The 17,636-nt window shown below is 39.6% G+C and overlaps 1 protein-coding gene across 2 annotated transcripts in view; it reads right to left on the bottom strand.

The window, feature by feature from the left end:
* MARCHF1 (membrane associated ring-CH-type finger 1) overlaps positions 1-17,140 on the bottom strand; it is a 605,757-nt gene extending 588,617 nt beyond the window's left edge. The window contains exons 1-2 of one of the 2 annotated variants that reach the window (XM_073644432.1): positions 16,702-17,140; positions 16,228-16,436 (exon numbers count right to left, since the gene is read on the bottom strand). In XM_073644432.1, coding sequence (XP_073500533.1) covers positions 16,228-16,326 — 99 coding nt within the window. In that variant the 5' untranslated portion in view covers positions 16,327-16,436; positions 16,702-17,140. The remainder of the gene's footprint in view (positions 1-16,227; positions 16,437-16,701) is intronic. The other variant, XM_073644443.1, reaches the window with a different exon arrangement.
* Positions 17,141-17,636: the final 496 nt, after the last annotated feature.

The raw sequence follows: 17,636 nt of genomic DNA, 5'->3' as shown, positions 1-17,636 counted from the left end.
CAGCTTTAGAGGACTTCCTGGGAGAAATGACAGCTGGAGTAGATATGGTTTCCCAAGTCCTTTCACCAAGCTAAAGAATATGGCTGTGGTGAAATACAAATCAGCAAAAAAAGCTGTGGACTGGCTCCATACTGTCCCTGGCCACATTCACTTGACCACATGTTTGTGGGTAGGCGGTCCTTCCCAGTAAGTTCACTGGGGAGGGCACGGGTAATGTTGTGGCACCCGTGCTCGTGGAAGGCAGAGATGATACCGGTAGAAATAGTGGCGACTGGGAACTGAGTGCTGACACCCGGCCGCCGCCGGCATGAGGCTGTGAAAAGCTTCTGACTCCATGAGACTAAAAGGCCCCATTTCAAGTGCAAGCAGCTGCCAGAAATTTGACAGTTTAGTATTGCAGCCTGTGGGTTGGTGGGTGGCTGGCTGCATACTTGCGCTTGCATTCCAAGTAACAGAAAACTAAGCAGACGGTGGCCTCTATCACCATCATGGCCTCACCTTGGCACTATGAACTCTCCTGAAGGAGAAGCCAGGGCCCACCGGAGGAGTCTCCGGTTTTCTGGTGGGTCCGTCAAACCCTACAGAGAAGCAGCCCTGGCTAAGAAAAGTGTGGGGGAAGGTTCCCGGACACTCTATGGCTGTTTATTTAATGTGGATTGCATGTGTTTATGCATGTTATTTCTCAAACCGGATTACAGATCAGGCCATTGCCCAACTCTGTAGTCATAAAATTAAATGCGCAAAGAAAGATGTTTGGGTGTCAAAGCACCACCGAGAAGTGTGAGTTGATGTTGGACAGGCTGCCATTGTTTCTGCAAAAGCTGCTTTAGAAGATTTCCTGGGAGAAATTGACACCCAGAGTAGATACGGTTTCCCTCTATGCCAGTCCTTTCACCGAGCTAAAGAATATGGTTGTGAAATACAACTCAGCAAAAAAAGCTGTGGACTGGCTCCGTACCATCCCTGGCCACATTCTCCTGTCCACGTGTTTGTGGTTAGGCCGTCTTTCCCAGTAAGTGCACTGGGGAGGGCACGGGTAATGTTGTGGGACCTGTGCTTGAGGAAGTCGGAGACGACACCGAGAAAAACAGTGGCGGCTGGGGACCGAGTATGGATACTCGGCCACCACCGGCATGAGGTTGTGAAAAGCTTCCGCCTACACAAGCATAAAAGGCCACATTTCAAGTGAAAGCAGCTTTAGAGGACTTCCTGGGAGAAATGACAGCTGGGTAGATATGGTTTCCCAAGATAGTGCAGATAGTAACCTGGGCACAAATAAAGAAATTGGGGGTGGGGTTAGAAGAGTCAATATAGTAAGAAGGAATAGAGGTACAGAGAGACACAGAAAATGCATGTACACTAATGCCAGAAGCCTCACCAACAAAATGGAGGTATTAGAATTAATTTTGTTGGAAAATAATTATGACATGGTGGGGATATCTGAGACATGGCTGGACGAGAGCCATGACTGGGCAGTTAATTTACAGGGCTATAGTCTGTTCAGAAATGACCGTACAAACAAGCGAGGGGGGGTGTGTGTTCATATGTAAAATCATCCTTAAAACCCATCTTGCTTGAGAATATATGTGAATCTAACGGAAATGTAAAGTCCCTGCGGGTGGAGAAAAGGGGAGGGGGAAAAAATAATAAATTACTGATAGGGGTTTGTCATATGTCTCCAAAAATAATGGAAGCAGCGGAGAATATCCTCATAAAGCAAATAGATGAAGCAGCGACTCAAGGAGAAGTCATTATTATGGGGGACTTCAACTACCCTGAAATACATTGGGGAACAGAAACCTGTAGTTCAAGCAAAGGTAAGTTTTGACAACTTTGAGAGAAAATTACCTTTCACAACTGGTTCAGGACCCAACAAGAAGGGGTGCACTGCTAGACCTAATATTAACCAACAGGCCAGACCGCATATTAAATATACGAGTTGGGGGTCACTTGGGTAATAGTGATCACAAAATAATAAGTTTTCATTTATCCTTTAATAAAATCTGTAGTAGAGGGGTTACAAGTACACTAAACTTCAGGAAGGCAAATTTCCAACGGTTGAGAGATGATCTTAGTGCAATAAACTGGGACGATATCCTGAGACATAAAACTACACAAAGCAAATGGGAGACATTTATTAGCATCCTGAATAGGACCTGTGCACAATATATACCCTATGGGAATAAACATGCTAGAAATAGGAGGAAATCACTATGGCTAAATAAAGCTGTAAGGGGCGCAATAAGTGACAAAAAAAAAGCATTTAGAGAACTAAAGTAAGTTGGTAGTGATGAGGCATTAAATAAATACAGAAAATTGAATGAATTCTGTAAAAACCAAATCAAGGCAGCAAAGATTGAGACAGAGAGACTGATTGCCAGAGAAAGTAAAAATAATCCCAAAATATTCTTTAACTACATAAATAGTAAAAAACTAAAAAATGATAGTGTTTGCCCCCTTAAAAATGGTCTGGGTGAAATGGTGGATGAGGATGAGGAAAAAGCCAATATGCTAAATGATTTTTTTTCAACAGTATTTACACAAGAAAATTGCATGACATAAAACATGATTAGTGATGACAAAAATTCTCCATTAAATTTCACTTGCTTAACCCAGCAGGAAGTACGGCAGTGTCTAAAAATCACTAAAGTTGACAAATCCCCGGTCCCGGATGGGATACACCCGCGAGTACTGCAGGAATTAAGTAACGTCATAGATAGACCATTATTTTTAATCTTTAAAGATTCCATAATAACAGGATCAGTACCACAGGACTGGCGTATAGCAAATGTGGTGCCAATATTCAAAAAGGGGACAAAAACCGAACTTGGAAATTATAGACCAGTAAGCTTAACCTCTACTGTGGATAAAATCCTGGAGGGTTTCCTAAGAGATGCTATACTAGAGTATCTGAAGAAGAATAACCTCATGACCCAATATCAACATGGGTTTACCAGGGACCGTTCCTGTCAAACTAATCTGATTAGATTTTATGAGGAGGCAAGTTCCGGACTAGACCAAGGAAATGCAGTGGATGTTGTGTAGCTTTTGATACGGTTCCACACAAAAGGTTGATACATAAAATGAGAACAATGGGGATAGGGGAAAATATATGTATGTGGGTTAAGAACTGGCTCAGTGATAGGAAACAAATGGTGGTTATTAATGGAACACACTCAGACTGGGTCTCAGTTAACAGCGGGGTACCACAGGGGTCAGTATTGGGCCCGCTTCTTTTTAACATATTTATTAATGACCTTGTAGGGGGCAAATAGAGTAGTATTTCAATATTTGCAGATGACACTAAACTCTGCAGGGTAATCAGTACAGAGGAGGACAATTTTATATTACAGGAGGATCTATGTAAACTAGAAGCTTGGGCTAATAAATGGCAAATGGGGATAAATGTAAGGTAATGCACTTGGCTAGAGGAAATAAAATGTATAGTTATATGCTTAATTGTAAAACACTGGGCAAAACTGTCATTGAAAACGACCTGGGTGTATTGGTGGACGACAAGCTTACGTTTGGTGGCCAGTGTCAGGCAGCTGCTGCAAAGGCAAATAAAATAATGAGATGCATTAAAAGAGGCATAGATGCTCATGAGAAGAACATAATTTTACCTCTATACAAGTCAATAGTGCGACCACACTTAGAATACTGTGTACAGTTCTGGTCTACGGTATATAAGAAATACATAGCTGAACTAGAGCGGGTGCAGAGAAGAGCGACCAAGGTTATTAGAGGACTGGGGGGTCTGCAATACCAAGACAGGTTATTACACTTGGGGTTATTTACTTTGGAAAAATGAAGGCTTAGGGGTGATCTTATTACTATGTACAAGTATATGAGGGGACAGTACAAAGACCTTTCTACTGATCTTTTTACTCTGAGGCCTGAGACGGGGACAAGGGGGCATCTTCTACGTCAGGAGGAAAGAAGGTTTAATCATAATCACAGACGCGGATTCTTTACTGTAAGAGCAGTGAGACTATGGAACTCTCTGCCGCATGATGTTGTAATGAGTGATTCACTACTAAAATTTAAGAAGGGCATGGATGCCTTTCTTGAAAAGTATAATATTACAGGTTATATATACTAGATTCCTTGATAGGGCATTGATCCAGGGAACTAGTCTGATTGTCGTATGGATCAGGAAGGAATTTTTTTCCCCAATGTGGAGCTTGGTGTTTGCCACATGCTTTTTTTTTGCCTTCCTCTGGATCAACATGTTAGGCTATGGGTTGAATTAGATGTACTTAGTCTTCCTTCAACCTTAAAGACTATGTTACTATGTTAAGCTAAAGAATATGGCTGTGGTGAAATACAACTCAGCAAAAAAAACTGTGGACTGGCTCCGTACCGTCCCTGGCCACATTCACCTGTCCACGTGTTTGTGGTTAGGCGGTCCTTCTCAGAAAGTGCACTGGGGAGGGTACGGGTAATGTTGTGGGACCCATGCTTGTGGAAGGCGGAGACGACACCGGGAGAAACAGTGGCAGCTGAAGACCGAGTATGGACACCTGGCCGCCGCCGCCATGAGGTTATGAAAAGCTTCCGCCTCCACGAGCAAAAAAGGCCACATTTCAAGTGAAAGCAGCTTTACAGGACTTCCTGGAAGAAATGACAGCTGGGTAGATATGGTTTCCCAAGTCCTTTCACCAAGCTAAAGAATATGGCTGTGGTGAAATACAACTCAGCAAAAAAAGCTGTGGACTGGCTCCATACCGTCCCTGGCCACATTCACCTGTCCACGTGTTTATGGTTAGGCGGTCCTTCCCAGTAAGTGCACTGGGGAGGGCACGGGTAATGTTGTGGAACCCGTGCTTGTGGAAATCAGAGACGACACCGGGAGAAACAGTGGCAGCTGGTGACCGAGTGTGGACTCCCGGCCGCTGCCGGCATAAGGTTATGAAAAGCTTCCGCCTCCACGAACCTAAAAGGCCACATTTCAAGTGCAAGCAGCTGTCAAAAATTTGGCAGTATTGTATTGCAGCCTGTGGGTTGGTGGCTGGCTGGCTGCATACTAGCGCTTGCATTCTAAGGAATGGGGTAGGGACAACTGAACGCTGCACTGGGACAAGGACATGGACGATGATTGTTGCAAGTCTGCAATGGCAGGTGCATGACGGGAGGCATCTTCGCATGTGCCAAGGATCACTTATGATGGGCACACTTTTAGGCAGTGACCTGGGAGTCAGAGATGCTTCCAGAGGTCTTCCCCATGCTGTTCCCATGTCTTTTCAGCACTGTATGCATGTGTCTGATCATGTGTCACACACCACATGGCCATGTAAGGTTGTAAAATGTTAAAATTACATCTCCTGGTGAATGCATTTGTCTTGGTTGAAAGCAATTCAAAAGTGCAAAAACGCATCAAAAATGCTATGTGTGAACATAGCCCAAGGTGTGGCGGAGAATTTTTGTTTTTGGTTATTTATTTTGCTTTATATACAAGTCATTACCCTGGAAAGGATGTTCCTTAACATATTTCCCAGGAAAATCCATTTTGGTTTCGTTTTTCTATGTTTTATTGTGAGTCTGTAAAAGTAGCGTAATACTCTGACAACGTTGTTGACAGCAGTGATCTGGGAGTCAGAGATGCTTCCAGGGGTCTTCCCTATGCTATTCCCATGTCATATGAGTACTGTTCCCATTGATTTGGGCAATTTTTAGGCCCTCTGCAGACCGCCGGGGTGGACCGCCGGAAAAATGCTCGAGTTTCCCATAGACTTATATTGGGCTCGTTGCTTGGGTCGAGCACCCAAGTATTCCAATGTGCTCGACCCGAGCAACGAGTACCCGAGCATTTTAGTGCTCGCTCATCACTAGTTTTGTCACATGTTCCTTAGTCCTATCGGAGCTTAAATCCAAAACTCCCATAAAACAGGATTTGGGCGTATGCGCTGACAGAGCCTTAGACTATAATGGTGCCGACAGAGTGAACATGTGCTTTGTCGTGCATCATTTTCGGGCATGCACGTGTATTGGAGATGGACATTCAGTCTACTACTTCTGAGTGTTCGCCTCATGTAGGCGTATATGCCCGAAAATGATGCCTTACAGAGCACACACATTTACTCTGTCAGCACCATTATCGTCTATGGCCCCATCAGTGCATATGCTCGAATTCCATTTTGCAGGACGGTTTGGATGTAAGCCCCGAAGGGACCAAGGAAAGTGTGACAAAACGCAATGTGAAAGCACCCTTACGAGAATTGATCCTACTGACAGATTCCCTTTAATAACAAAATTACTAATCACAGTTCTCAAAACAATGTTTAATAGTTTTACATCTTGTGTTCATGAGCATACCTCAATCAAATGAAAGGATATTGTTTCAAATAAAGGGGTATTCTTATTCCCATCATGAATATTACAGCTTGACTATCTCAAGCAGTTCTATAGAAAATGAAAAAGAGCATTGGCTACAAGTGTTACAAATTGTGAACCAAAAATTTTAAAAAATTATACATTACAAATTCTGCAATGTTATAGGTACTTCTTTTAAAAACACATTCGATTAAAGTAAATCCCGAATAATGACACCAGATACACGGACACACGCTGTTAGTAACAACAGAAGTGTTACATTCTACACCTTGTACAAGAAATAAATCAGTCTATATAGTCAACACAATGATTCAATTATAAGATTATAGTGTGTGGCATTTTACTATCACCAAGATTTAAGAGTCAAGACAGAAAAGACAAGGGCTTTGAGTACATAGTCATTTCCTATAGTGTTTCCACACAAACGTGACCAGCAACATAATCACATACCAATTGAAACCTTATGGGACCCATGCTTTTACATACCAATTACAAAATTCTTTAGGTATCTATGTAAATAGAAAATATTTTTCTGGTATCATGTATTTATATGAGTTTTTCGAAATTATTAAAATTCCAAATATAAATGAGAGAGCTATTCAATCCTTCCTTAGGTCATCAAAATCTAATGCTTATTGGACACTGAGAGTAACAAGTGTATTTCCATAGATTGTGTATTTAATTGCAACACGCACATTCAATATTCTCCCAATATACAGTGCCTTGTGTTTTGAAACCTGAGAACATTTCCCAGTTGTATATAATTAACAGTATGCATTGGTCCTGAGAGTACTGTGGTAATTACAGAATAACATATTTCTAGCCTGTTATTTGCTATCTTTACACAAGCAGTCATTGATTCTATTAGCGTTAACCTTATCTGCACGGCTATCATTTACATTTTATAGACTTATTAGAAATTTAATGGAGAGTTATGAATCCTAATAAATGCTTAATGCTGTAAAAAATTAGGACACTTTCTAACTCACATCTATTCTTTTCTTGGCCCAAAACATGGATGGGTAGAGTGGGAGTTCACATTCATAGGTGATTTTGATAAAAAAAAATTGCAGTGGCCTGTTCATTTCTCCTGCATTAGTCTCTATTAGAATACTGTATAGTACCATGTGGGGATATTTAAATGATGTATTATATGAGTGGACAGGGTTCAACATAGAAACAGTCACTTGCTAGCATCTCTCTGCTTGAGATTATAAGCGAACATTCTCTATGTCATCCATATGCCCAATGACAAAGTTAAAGGGGTTGACTAGATAAGAGAAGGTGCATATATTTTTGATATTGTAGAAGTAGCAGTCATACCTGCACTTTAGAGGCTGATTAGCCCTGAAGGCTTAATACCATGTAAGTGCTGGACACTATAAGAAAAATATATCTTTGTACCGTATTAGCCAGTAGATAGAAAAATATTAAAATTTGAGAGTCATCAGGGAGATGATAATAAATAGCAAGCTTTTGAGACTATTCAGGTCTCTTCAGCAGCTTAGTATAACACAAAATCTGAGTCACATATTTAAAAACATCAGGACCTAGAATAGTGCCGTAAATAAGACAAGTGATCTGAAGCAGAACTATCAATATGGGATGGGGAGAAAGCAGTTGTGGCATTTAATATTGGAGTAGTTCACAGATAAGGAGTGTGAAAGTTTTATTGTCTTCTGACTGAGGTCTGATCCAGGGTTGTGATGCCCCCACATGGTCTGAGGAGCACATTCCTTAATTGATGTAAAAATACATAAATCCATGCAAAACATTAATTTCTGCTTTGAGTGTGTCAAAGGTCATCATAAGTTTGTACTCCCAGACTCTTCTGTCTCTCTGGGATGTGGAGTTACCTTTCAATACCAGCAATTTCATGTTCATGATGCTGTGATCAGGACTGCAAAAATGTGTGGCCTCCCCTACATGCAGACCCACAGTTGGACATTTGGTGCATATAATTAAGTACACAACATTAGTTTTGGTGCAGCTGAAAGTACCAGGAATCTTATAGTCCTGATGTGAGCTGGAGATCTTTATATTGTCCATTGTCATTACAGATGGACAGGTTTAAACTTTTTCTGGTTGCAGGGAAACGTTCCAGTTGTTGTTGGAGAGGAGAGGGAGTTTCTGACAATGATGCATCTTAGATTTGGAGGCTACCTAAAACACAGAAGTAAGGGGTCCAAAAATATAGATTTTAATGGAGCATCTTTTTGTAACAAAGGTTGTAATTTCCGTGCCGCTTCCCTTAGCACCTCCATGTTTGGATTATAGGTGACTACTAAAGGTACCTGGTTGCTTTCTTCTATAGTTTTGTAATATAGGAGCTGATTACTTGATATTCTGGTGGCTTTTGCAATCTAGGTTTCAATTGTTCTTGGGTTGGTAGCCCTGATTCAAAAAAGTCTTTCTGGGGCCACCAAGGCCTTTGTCTCTATCTGTAGAGTTGGAACATATTCAATTATATCTGATGGCTTGACTGTAAACAACTGAGTTTTTTATGTGCTTTGGTTGAAAACTGTCCCATTTAATGTATGCTGGATGGTCAATTGACTTCTGGTACAAGGACATCTCTTTTTCAATGTTCTGTCGCTTAATGATGATGTCCAAAAAGTTGATTTCAGTACAGGAGTAGTTGAATGTTAAGTTGATTGTGGGATGAAACTGATTAAAGTGTTCATGGAATGTCTTCAGATGTTGCTCAGACTCCACCCAAATGATTAAAATATTGTCAATGAAATGCTAATAGGTCAGAGGCCTGACGGAACAAGGTCAAAAAATCACTTTCAAGCTTGACCATGAAAATATGTGCATATTGTGGTGCCATTTTCTTTCGATTGCTGTCCCAGTCTCCTGTAAATATATGCTGTTATCAATGTTAAGATATGTTTATAACAACATATATTTACAGTCAGATACAGGGATAGCGCTAGTCTTTGCACACCAGGTACCCTGACACAGTGATTTGACAGTGCGCTCTCTTCTATGTTGCCGGCTCCTTACTACTGATCTGAGCCAGCCACACAGAGCTATCTGTGATTGTGCACATCACACAATGACAGTGCACAGGGACTAGCCCTGTCCTTGAAATGAGTATGTCATCAGAGCAGGGGGCAGAGGCTGTGGTCATGTCACAGCCTCTGTCCCCTGCTCTGTTGATGCTTCGTTTGAGTATCCGAGCATACACTAAGATTCTCAAACAAAGTGTCATCCCACAGGAAGTAGGTAAAAAAAAGTACAATAGTTTTTAGTGTAATTAGGGAACAGTAGGGGATTTTTAATGCAAGCTTATTAGAAATTAGTTTAGATTATGGAATTAAATAGATAGGGATTTAAATTAAAATCTCTTTTCCCTCCAGACCACCCCTGTAAGGACTCAACTTTGTAGCAAAAGTTATGTTCAAACTTCTAGGTTTTGGTATCCTGGCATGCAGAGCAGGATTCCACAACCTTCCACAGCACTCCTCGCTATGTAAGAGAGATCTCACTTGTTATGGCGAGATCTGTCTCTTTGCACTAATCCAGCACTGCTGCGTACTTTACTAAGCAGCTGCCAAACATTATGATTTCTAACAATTTGTCATATGGTAACCGCTTACCAAAGTATGTGACAGTGCTGGTTTAGTACAAAGAGCTAGATCTCACTTTTTCATAGCAAGGAGGGCTCACATAGTGTTGTGTAATCCCACTCTATATACCAGGATCCCACAATCTAGAAATGAGGATGTGGCTTTTGCTTTACTAATGAAACATCACCAGTCTGAGGCTATTTACCGTTTTCTTAAATGATAATGGCAGCCACGGACTGATGACAGGCATTTTTTAGGTCTTGAATTGCGCTTGACACATCTCCACCCATCTCTAGAAGCATTTGCAAACCTTCCAAACAAAAGCACAAAAGTTCAATAGCACAACAAGTACAATACAACTGACTATGAACTGCAATAAGTTACATGTAACTTGGCATATTAACATTCTAATAATATTTTTTTTATTTGAGTTGGAATATTGAAACAATTCTCTTCATATTATCATTTAGAAAGTAATTGTTGACCTAGAGGTAGACAAGGATCCAGCTCTTTGTGCGCTATGCATGAGGTTAATCATTTCAAAAATGGACTGGTTTGATAGCTCAGTGACTTCACATTGTGGATTCAAATGCTATCACAAATTTAACATGCTTTAATATAGAGAAGCTGGTAGTACTGCTTTAAAGAGGTTTTCCAAGTGTCATGCCTGCCTGAGGCCACAGGCTGAAAGGGCTGCCTAGGACAGGCTTGGCAAAAGCCACTCCGTCTGGCAGACTTCAGAGAAATCCCAATACTCTTTTACTCCTGTACAGAGAAATGATTTTACAACAGGACCCAGTGGAATGATACCATGGAAGGGCTGTCGTCCAGAGACAGGAATGGTCACCAAGCAGGGTCAGAGCTGAGAGGTCACATGAAGGACAAATCAGGATGCGTAAGAATAGTCAGAATCAAGCCGGGGCCAAGACAGGAATACACTAACTCAAACAGGAGCAGAGGATGCTCATCAAGAGAATGCCAAGAGTGTGCAAAGCAGTCATCAAAGCAAAAGGTGGCTACTTTGAAGAACCGAGAATATAAGACATATTTTCAGTTGTTTCACACTTTTTTATTTTCAGTTGTTTCACACTTTTTTGTTAACTATATAATTCCACATGTGTTAATTCATAGTTTTGATGCCTTCAGTGTGAATGTACAATTTTCATAGTCATGAAAATACAGAAAAATCTATAAATCTTTAAATGAGAAGGTGTGTCTAAACTTTTGGTCTGTACTGTATGCCCCGGGGCGGGACTGTAGGCAGGGTCTTTCCTTGGTACTCTAGGCCAGATCAACAAGAAAAGATCTGCCCACCGACCTGCCCCTATCTGTCTTTTGGTGTCTGTCGCTATGATGAGGAACATACTTGTGCTTCGGGGTGGCCTGTGGGAAGATCTTTTCTTGTTGAGCAGGTCTTTTCTTGTTGATCTGGCCTAAAGCACCAAGGAAAGACACTGCCTACAGTCTCGCCCTGAAGCACGAACATCTAATTAACTCAAAACTGCAAACACTGATTATACAAAAACCACAAGACGAATTTCTTCACCTCAAGTATCATATTAATCAGTGTAGCAGTCCCAAAATGACACTGCCTGTAGTTAGCAAAATCTTGCTGACAGGTTTTCTTTAAGGGCAGTGCATGGATCAAGGCTTCAGGTCAGTCAGAAGCAGAGAAAGGCCAGGTTAATGTAGAAACATTCTGGCAGCGCGACCAGGTGAAGATACATAACGAAACCAATATTCAATTCATTAAATTAAAAAACAGAAAATCATCTTAAAAAAATTCCTAGAAAAATGTCTTACACTTTTTCTTATTCATAGCCATAGCTGTATTTTTTCTAGTTTAACTATAAGTACCGAGTCTCTACATGAACTTAATGTATATGTCAATAAAAGTTTAAGAACTTATGAAATGCTGATAATTGTGTCAGTAACCATAGAAATACCTGACTAAAAGATCTTAAAACATTAGACTTGATCAGTATTTTGTGAATTTCCTTGTACTTTTAGATGCATGCATATACAAGCTTTGTACTTTTGAAAAATAGTCTTCTTTTTATTTTGTTTATCCCCACCAAGGGTCACCTGTCTTGCTTTTATTATATATGGTTGTTGTTTCAAATTGTATCTTTGAAAAGTTCAATAAAAAAACATTGAAATGAAAAATATATAATTACTTATGTGTTTGAATTCTCACTGCATGGTTACATGATAGATCCAGAGGTGGTAATTTATTATTTTCAATACTTTGCCCTGAGCTGTGCAGGACCTTTGTTTTGATGCTGACAGTGCTTTTTGTGGATGATATTACCATGTGAAGTACTAAAGTTGCCATAGTTGCTCTATCCTGTCACAGACATTGCCTTTATTTATAGACACCTGTATGTCCATCTATTACAAGGTGTAAAGTAGTGATATAATCTTCACACACAACAATCTGTTACTGAGACACAGCTCTGCTGTGCTGTTGCTCACTAGACATTTTCCCTCCAGTGACAGAAAAGAAGGTCCAGAGGATACTGTCCTTAAGAGAAACTATATATGCCCTACTGTATTGCAGAGATGGAAATAGAAGACATAATCTTCTGCCCATAATTCTAGACTTCACCCAAACACTACATAGACACCAGGAGAAGATCATATAACCACAAGCTAACTGGCTGACATAGATACAACTTTCAGGCATAAACACTACATTAGTAAGGGATAAAGTGTTTTGTGTGTAAACAATTTGAACATAATTTTTGGAAATCAGAAAAACATTTTTAATGCCATTTTTAGAAATACAAAGTATATTCAGCCATTGCCTTGCCTACATAAGAAAGTGCACAAAGTATAGAAAATCTGTTGCATAAGACAATAAGAATAATTAAAAGGCATGCTGTTTATGTCTAATCAGGTCAATCCTTTTTTGTAACAGAGCTTAGTGTATGTGTTAGCAAGGATTTAGAAAGGAACTCTTACAAAACCCATGTTTCCTAAGCACATCTTTCTAGACTTACACAACAAGCAACATATTCATCAAGCGCTGCCAACAAAAATATATGAGACAACAAAAATATTATGGGGAGTATTGTGAAAAATGCAAATTTCTGCTATATTTTTCCCAGATTTCATTCATATAGAGTAATAAATATAATCACAGGGTATCCTTATAAAACATGTTCTTTTCTTTATAATTCTTAGTTGTGTCTTGCATTAATGTTCCAAAAAAATATTCATTATCCAATATTACTTTAAAACTGAGATATCAAAAGGTTCACCGGTAAGAAAGATAAATTCTGTGTAAGAAGGGAATGTAATAGCAGAATAACAGGAAATCTGAATAATGACTTCACTGGAGTTTCCTCTTCTATCCATACAAGCTTTACTACCGTTCGGTATTTTTCTGCTTCAGCAAATTAATAGTGACATGGTGTCCAGATGGTCACCCTTACACTATTTCTGAGTTGGCATTCCCTGCTTCAAAAAGTGGCAGCTCCTTGGCAATGTCTAGATGTCCTGCAAAAGCTGGACATTGCTTGCTAATTTTCAGCTTGTACAAGTACCAATTGCCAAGGTTTTATGAGGTTCCAGGCAGCAGTATTATACCAATTCTATAATAGGAACAGAAATTCTTGTTGTGATAATAGTACATAAAAAAATGAAAAAACTTACAAAGTAAAATTTTGGCTACCTGTAGCCACCATTAGATTGAATGTAGGACCTTATTGCCCACTTTTTTATTATTGAGTGAATTTAGCATGTCTGATCAGGAACCATGTTGTGTTAACGGTTTTCTTCTCTGGCTCAAAGACAATAGTCAAGTGTAGAGGAGACCCCCCTAGAATGTCCATATGTTCTAATAGAATTATCTGACATTTACATTTCCAATAAAAGTGAGTGCTTATAATTATTGGAACGATCATTAGATCAATCTCACAATCTGGTAAAAGTATCAGGTCATCTCCAGCAAGCATTACCTAAAATGTCTATTTTCTACTGTGATCCCCAATGATCATGGTAGATCATCAACAACATAAGCAGACACAATTAAAGAACCATACAGTATATCAAGAAACACACATAGTAGTACCAGATAGGAAAAGCCACCAACATGTTCTTCCCTGCAAAAATACTTGCACTTGTGTTGAATCCCCTCAACCCCTGGGCCATATTGCCATATTGCCGCTGCTACTATTATTGTTATAACAAAGCATGTGGTACAAGGTTGCCAATTTAACTTTTAATTTTTCCTGGACCGCTTATCAAAACTTCACATACAGACAATATTTTAACAGACACTTTGAAAAACTATTATAAATCATTAAGATTATAAGTGATATATGTCCACGGCCCATAATTTGGATATGAAGACATTAGCTGCACACGCTGTGAACTATAAAATGGTGATAAATACAATTTTAATAATCTGAAAGGTTCTTCAAGTTTGAAAAAAAGGATGGAAATATTTTTTTTTACATACAGAAGAAAAAAGTGCCCCATTTTTACGGACTGTGCAGGAACTTCTGGACAATTGGCAACCCTGATGTCACATCAAGCTCCAAGACACGTGGAAAGTGGAGACCAATGGCTGTACAGTGGGAAAATCAAAAAGAAGTCAAGGGTCTTTCCTTTACTGGAATCTTGATCATGAATATGGAAGAATCAAGAAGTGGCCATTTCCAAAAGTTTGAAAGGGTTGTCCATATAAAGATTAACCAATATAACAAAATAAATGGTGTTAGGGGTATGTATGACTTTCCTAGGAAAGCATGCTTCACATTGTAAAAATATATTTAGATTCATAAAACTGTACAAATTGTGCTAACAGTATATAAATTTTATATATTGTCATTGTACTTTAAACATTTAAGACCAATCTGACAATATTTAAGGAGCTAAAAGTGCCAAATTCAACACAGCGCAAGATGCTGCTGTCTACTCAATGAATTTTTCACAATGATTTTGACCAATCAGCTATAACAAAAGGCCTGACAAAAATGATTGGCCAAGAGAAACTTCACAGTTAGGTACTGTCTCGTACCCTTCCAGCCCCCATTTTTAGGTAGGCGCTAGAGATTAGCAAACCAGAGCTTAAAAGTTCGGCATCCCTTAATGTCCAGTGCTAAACGTTGGAAGTCCGCTGCAATGTTCGGAGTTTTGGCAGAAGTGAGAGAGATTTTTTTTTTCTTACTCAGACCCAAAATTCGCGTCTCCATTGTTTTCAATGGGGTTTGGCTTCTGGTTCAAGTTTGGGAACAGTTCTAGTACCAGAACCCAAACTTCCATGGATCCCCTCGTCCCTTGTAGGCACAATTTTAGAAAATAAAGATTAAATAAATCCACCAGATTTCACAGCTTACACCAACTCAGATGATGCAACTTACATTTTTTTTGTGGTATTGTGAGAACTGACAACAAAAAAACGATAGTCCTTCTAATTGGCGGTTCTTACTAACCATTGCAGTCACAGGAACCTCCTAGCCTGGTCCCATAAGGCTGTTAGATACTTCAATATACAATGGTGCATAATTATAAAGTATCAAGTCCCACATCGTGGGACTTTGAAAAACAATGTATATATGGATTCACATGAGTGGGACAGTATGGCTTGGTGGCCACTATGCAGGAGCAGACAATGAAGAGCAGGCAGTACTACACCAGAGGTCTGACCCCCACTAAAAGTGATAACACCTTCATGATATACAGTAGGAAAACACCTATGCATATTCTCACTACAAAAACAAACTTTAAAGTAAATTTTACTAGTTACACCATAGGCATTGTAAGATTTCTATCATTTAAAACATTCTATCATATTAATCCTCTGCATTCCCTTCAACAAGCTCTAGTCATTAGGAACGAGGATTATGATTAATTATAAGGCTGGTAACAATGCAATGACTGACTCCTTGCAAAAGGTCTACGGTGCTTAATATAGCATCGTGCAGCTTAAGATTCAGTAAGTGCTCTGGTAATGAAAGCTTTAATGAGTGGCTAATAATTGATGCCACTGTGTCATTTTCCTAATGCTGTCATTACTACCAGTATTATTATTTTTATATAGTTTTATACAAATACATTTCTCATCACTGTCTTTTGAGAAATTGAATTTATGCACTAAATCACTAAATATAATTACATAATATAAGAAAGGAATTTGAATACATTTTAACTTAAACATATCATTGAGCTGGATATCTAGGTGGCTATGAAAGCATTATACAAGCGTTAGAATCAGAGATTTATCATGAAAAGCAATACTGTCAGTCCTGGAGTCCATCCTAAGGAAACGTATTCACAGCACACCAGACAAGAACAAGAACAATACTCTACTTACCTCAACTTCTTTGTTCTTTTCTCTGTTTTTTCCCATTGAACTTCTCCCATTGCTAGCAGTTTCCCTTGCAGGAACTACAGAAATCTGTTGCAGAGGCATATTGCTGGTGTTGCAGGTAGCCAATTCCTGATTGGATACTTGGTATTTTCACTCCCCCTTTGTAGCCCACCTGTATAACAGCTCATATCCTTGATTTTCCAAGATTAGTTCTACGCACAAACACATGAAAAAAAAAAAAATATTAGAAAATATTATTGGAAATGAATGTTTAGAAGCAATCCTGATCTTTTGCGAGCAAAAGACACAGAAAAAGCCATAATCCAGTTAGTTTTGCAAAAAAAAGATAAACACGACAAGTTCTAGGTAATATGCTCTGTCATTCGAACACCCTTTCACTCCCCGAGGAGCAGTGTGCAATTCAATTTCTATGGTATCTAATAGCTGTCATGGAAACCAAGGAAACCTGGGTCTTACAGGCCATTATTAGCAAGCGCTTTCTCTAATGGCACAGACTTCCACATTTGCAGCGGCTGCCACTTCTGCTTTTGTTTCCCAGTTGATTCCCCGGGAGGCTACTAAGCACCCCAAGACACTGCATCATGCTGACTAGGTAAATAGGCAGAAGGCTGAAAAGCTTAGTGCCCTATTTTGGAGCCAAATCTCTTCCTTGAAAAGCGCAGATAGCTTGCTGTGTCGTTCATGCGTCTAATCTGCTTAGGTCAAAGGATCTGCCTTCAAGTGAAGAACAGCAGTGAGTGAATCAGGTGTAAAGAGGAGTAGCACACTGACAGCAGCAATGTGCTATTCTGAGGCTGATTGTAAAGCTCTAGCCACTCGCTGTATTGTGTGTACATGAGAAATAATCAGCTGCTGCAGCACAGGCGAAACCAGCAGACACTGGAAACACACCGCCATCCACACACCGGGTCTCACACGCTACGCTGGCAAGCTATACACATTTCTACAAGCGTGGCAATTACAGCAGCTGCCTTATTACCACTGGAAGACATTAACTTTTAGCTTTCTGTCACGTTTATGACATTATCCGATGGCAGCGCTGATTAAAATACTAATTTGTAAAGTGCCTACAGTATATTCCTACAAAAAGACACCCACAGTGAGAATAAGAAGTAAGATTAACGGGAAACACATTGAAGAGAAGGGCACTAAGGAGAACATCACGAGAAGGTAACGAGAAGGATCAAATACTTATTTCTCTCTGCAAAATGCAAAAAAAATTATCTAATTTATACAATGTGATTTTCTTGATTTTTTGGGGATATTCTATCTCTCAATGTTAAAAACCAATCCTTAAAATTATACACTGTTCATCTTTTTGTCAGTGGGCAAACTTACAAAAACAGCAAGTGATCAAATACTTATTTCCCCCACTGTAGCTGGGGAAGAGA

This window comes from Phyllobates terribilis, unplaced genomic scaffold, assembly GCF_046119375.1.
Source record: "Phyllobates terribilis strain yellow unplaced genomic scaffold, ASM4611937v1 Scaffold_1__5_contigs__length_1240528914, whole genome shotgun sequence".
Taxonomy (NCBI): domain Eukaryota; kingdom Metazoa; phylum Chordata; class Amphibia; order Anura; family Dendrobatidae; genus Phyllobates; species Phyllobates terribilis.
The sequence above is the reverse complement of the archived record's forward strand: the minus strand, read 5'-3'. Positions and strand labels throughout refer to the sequence as shown.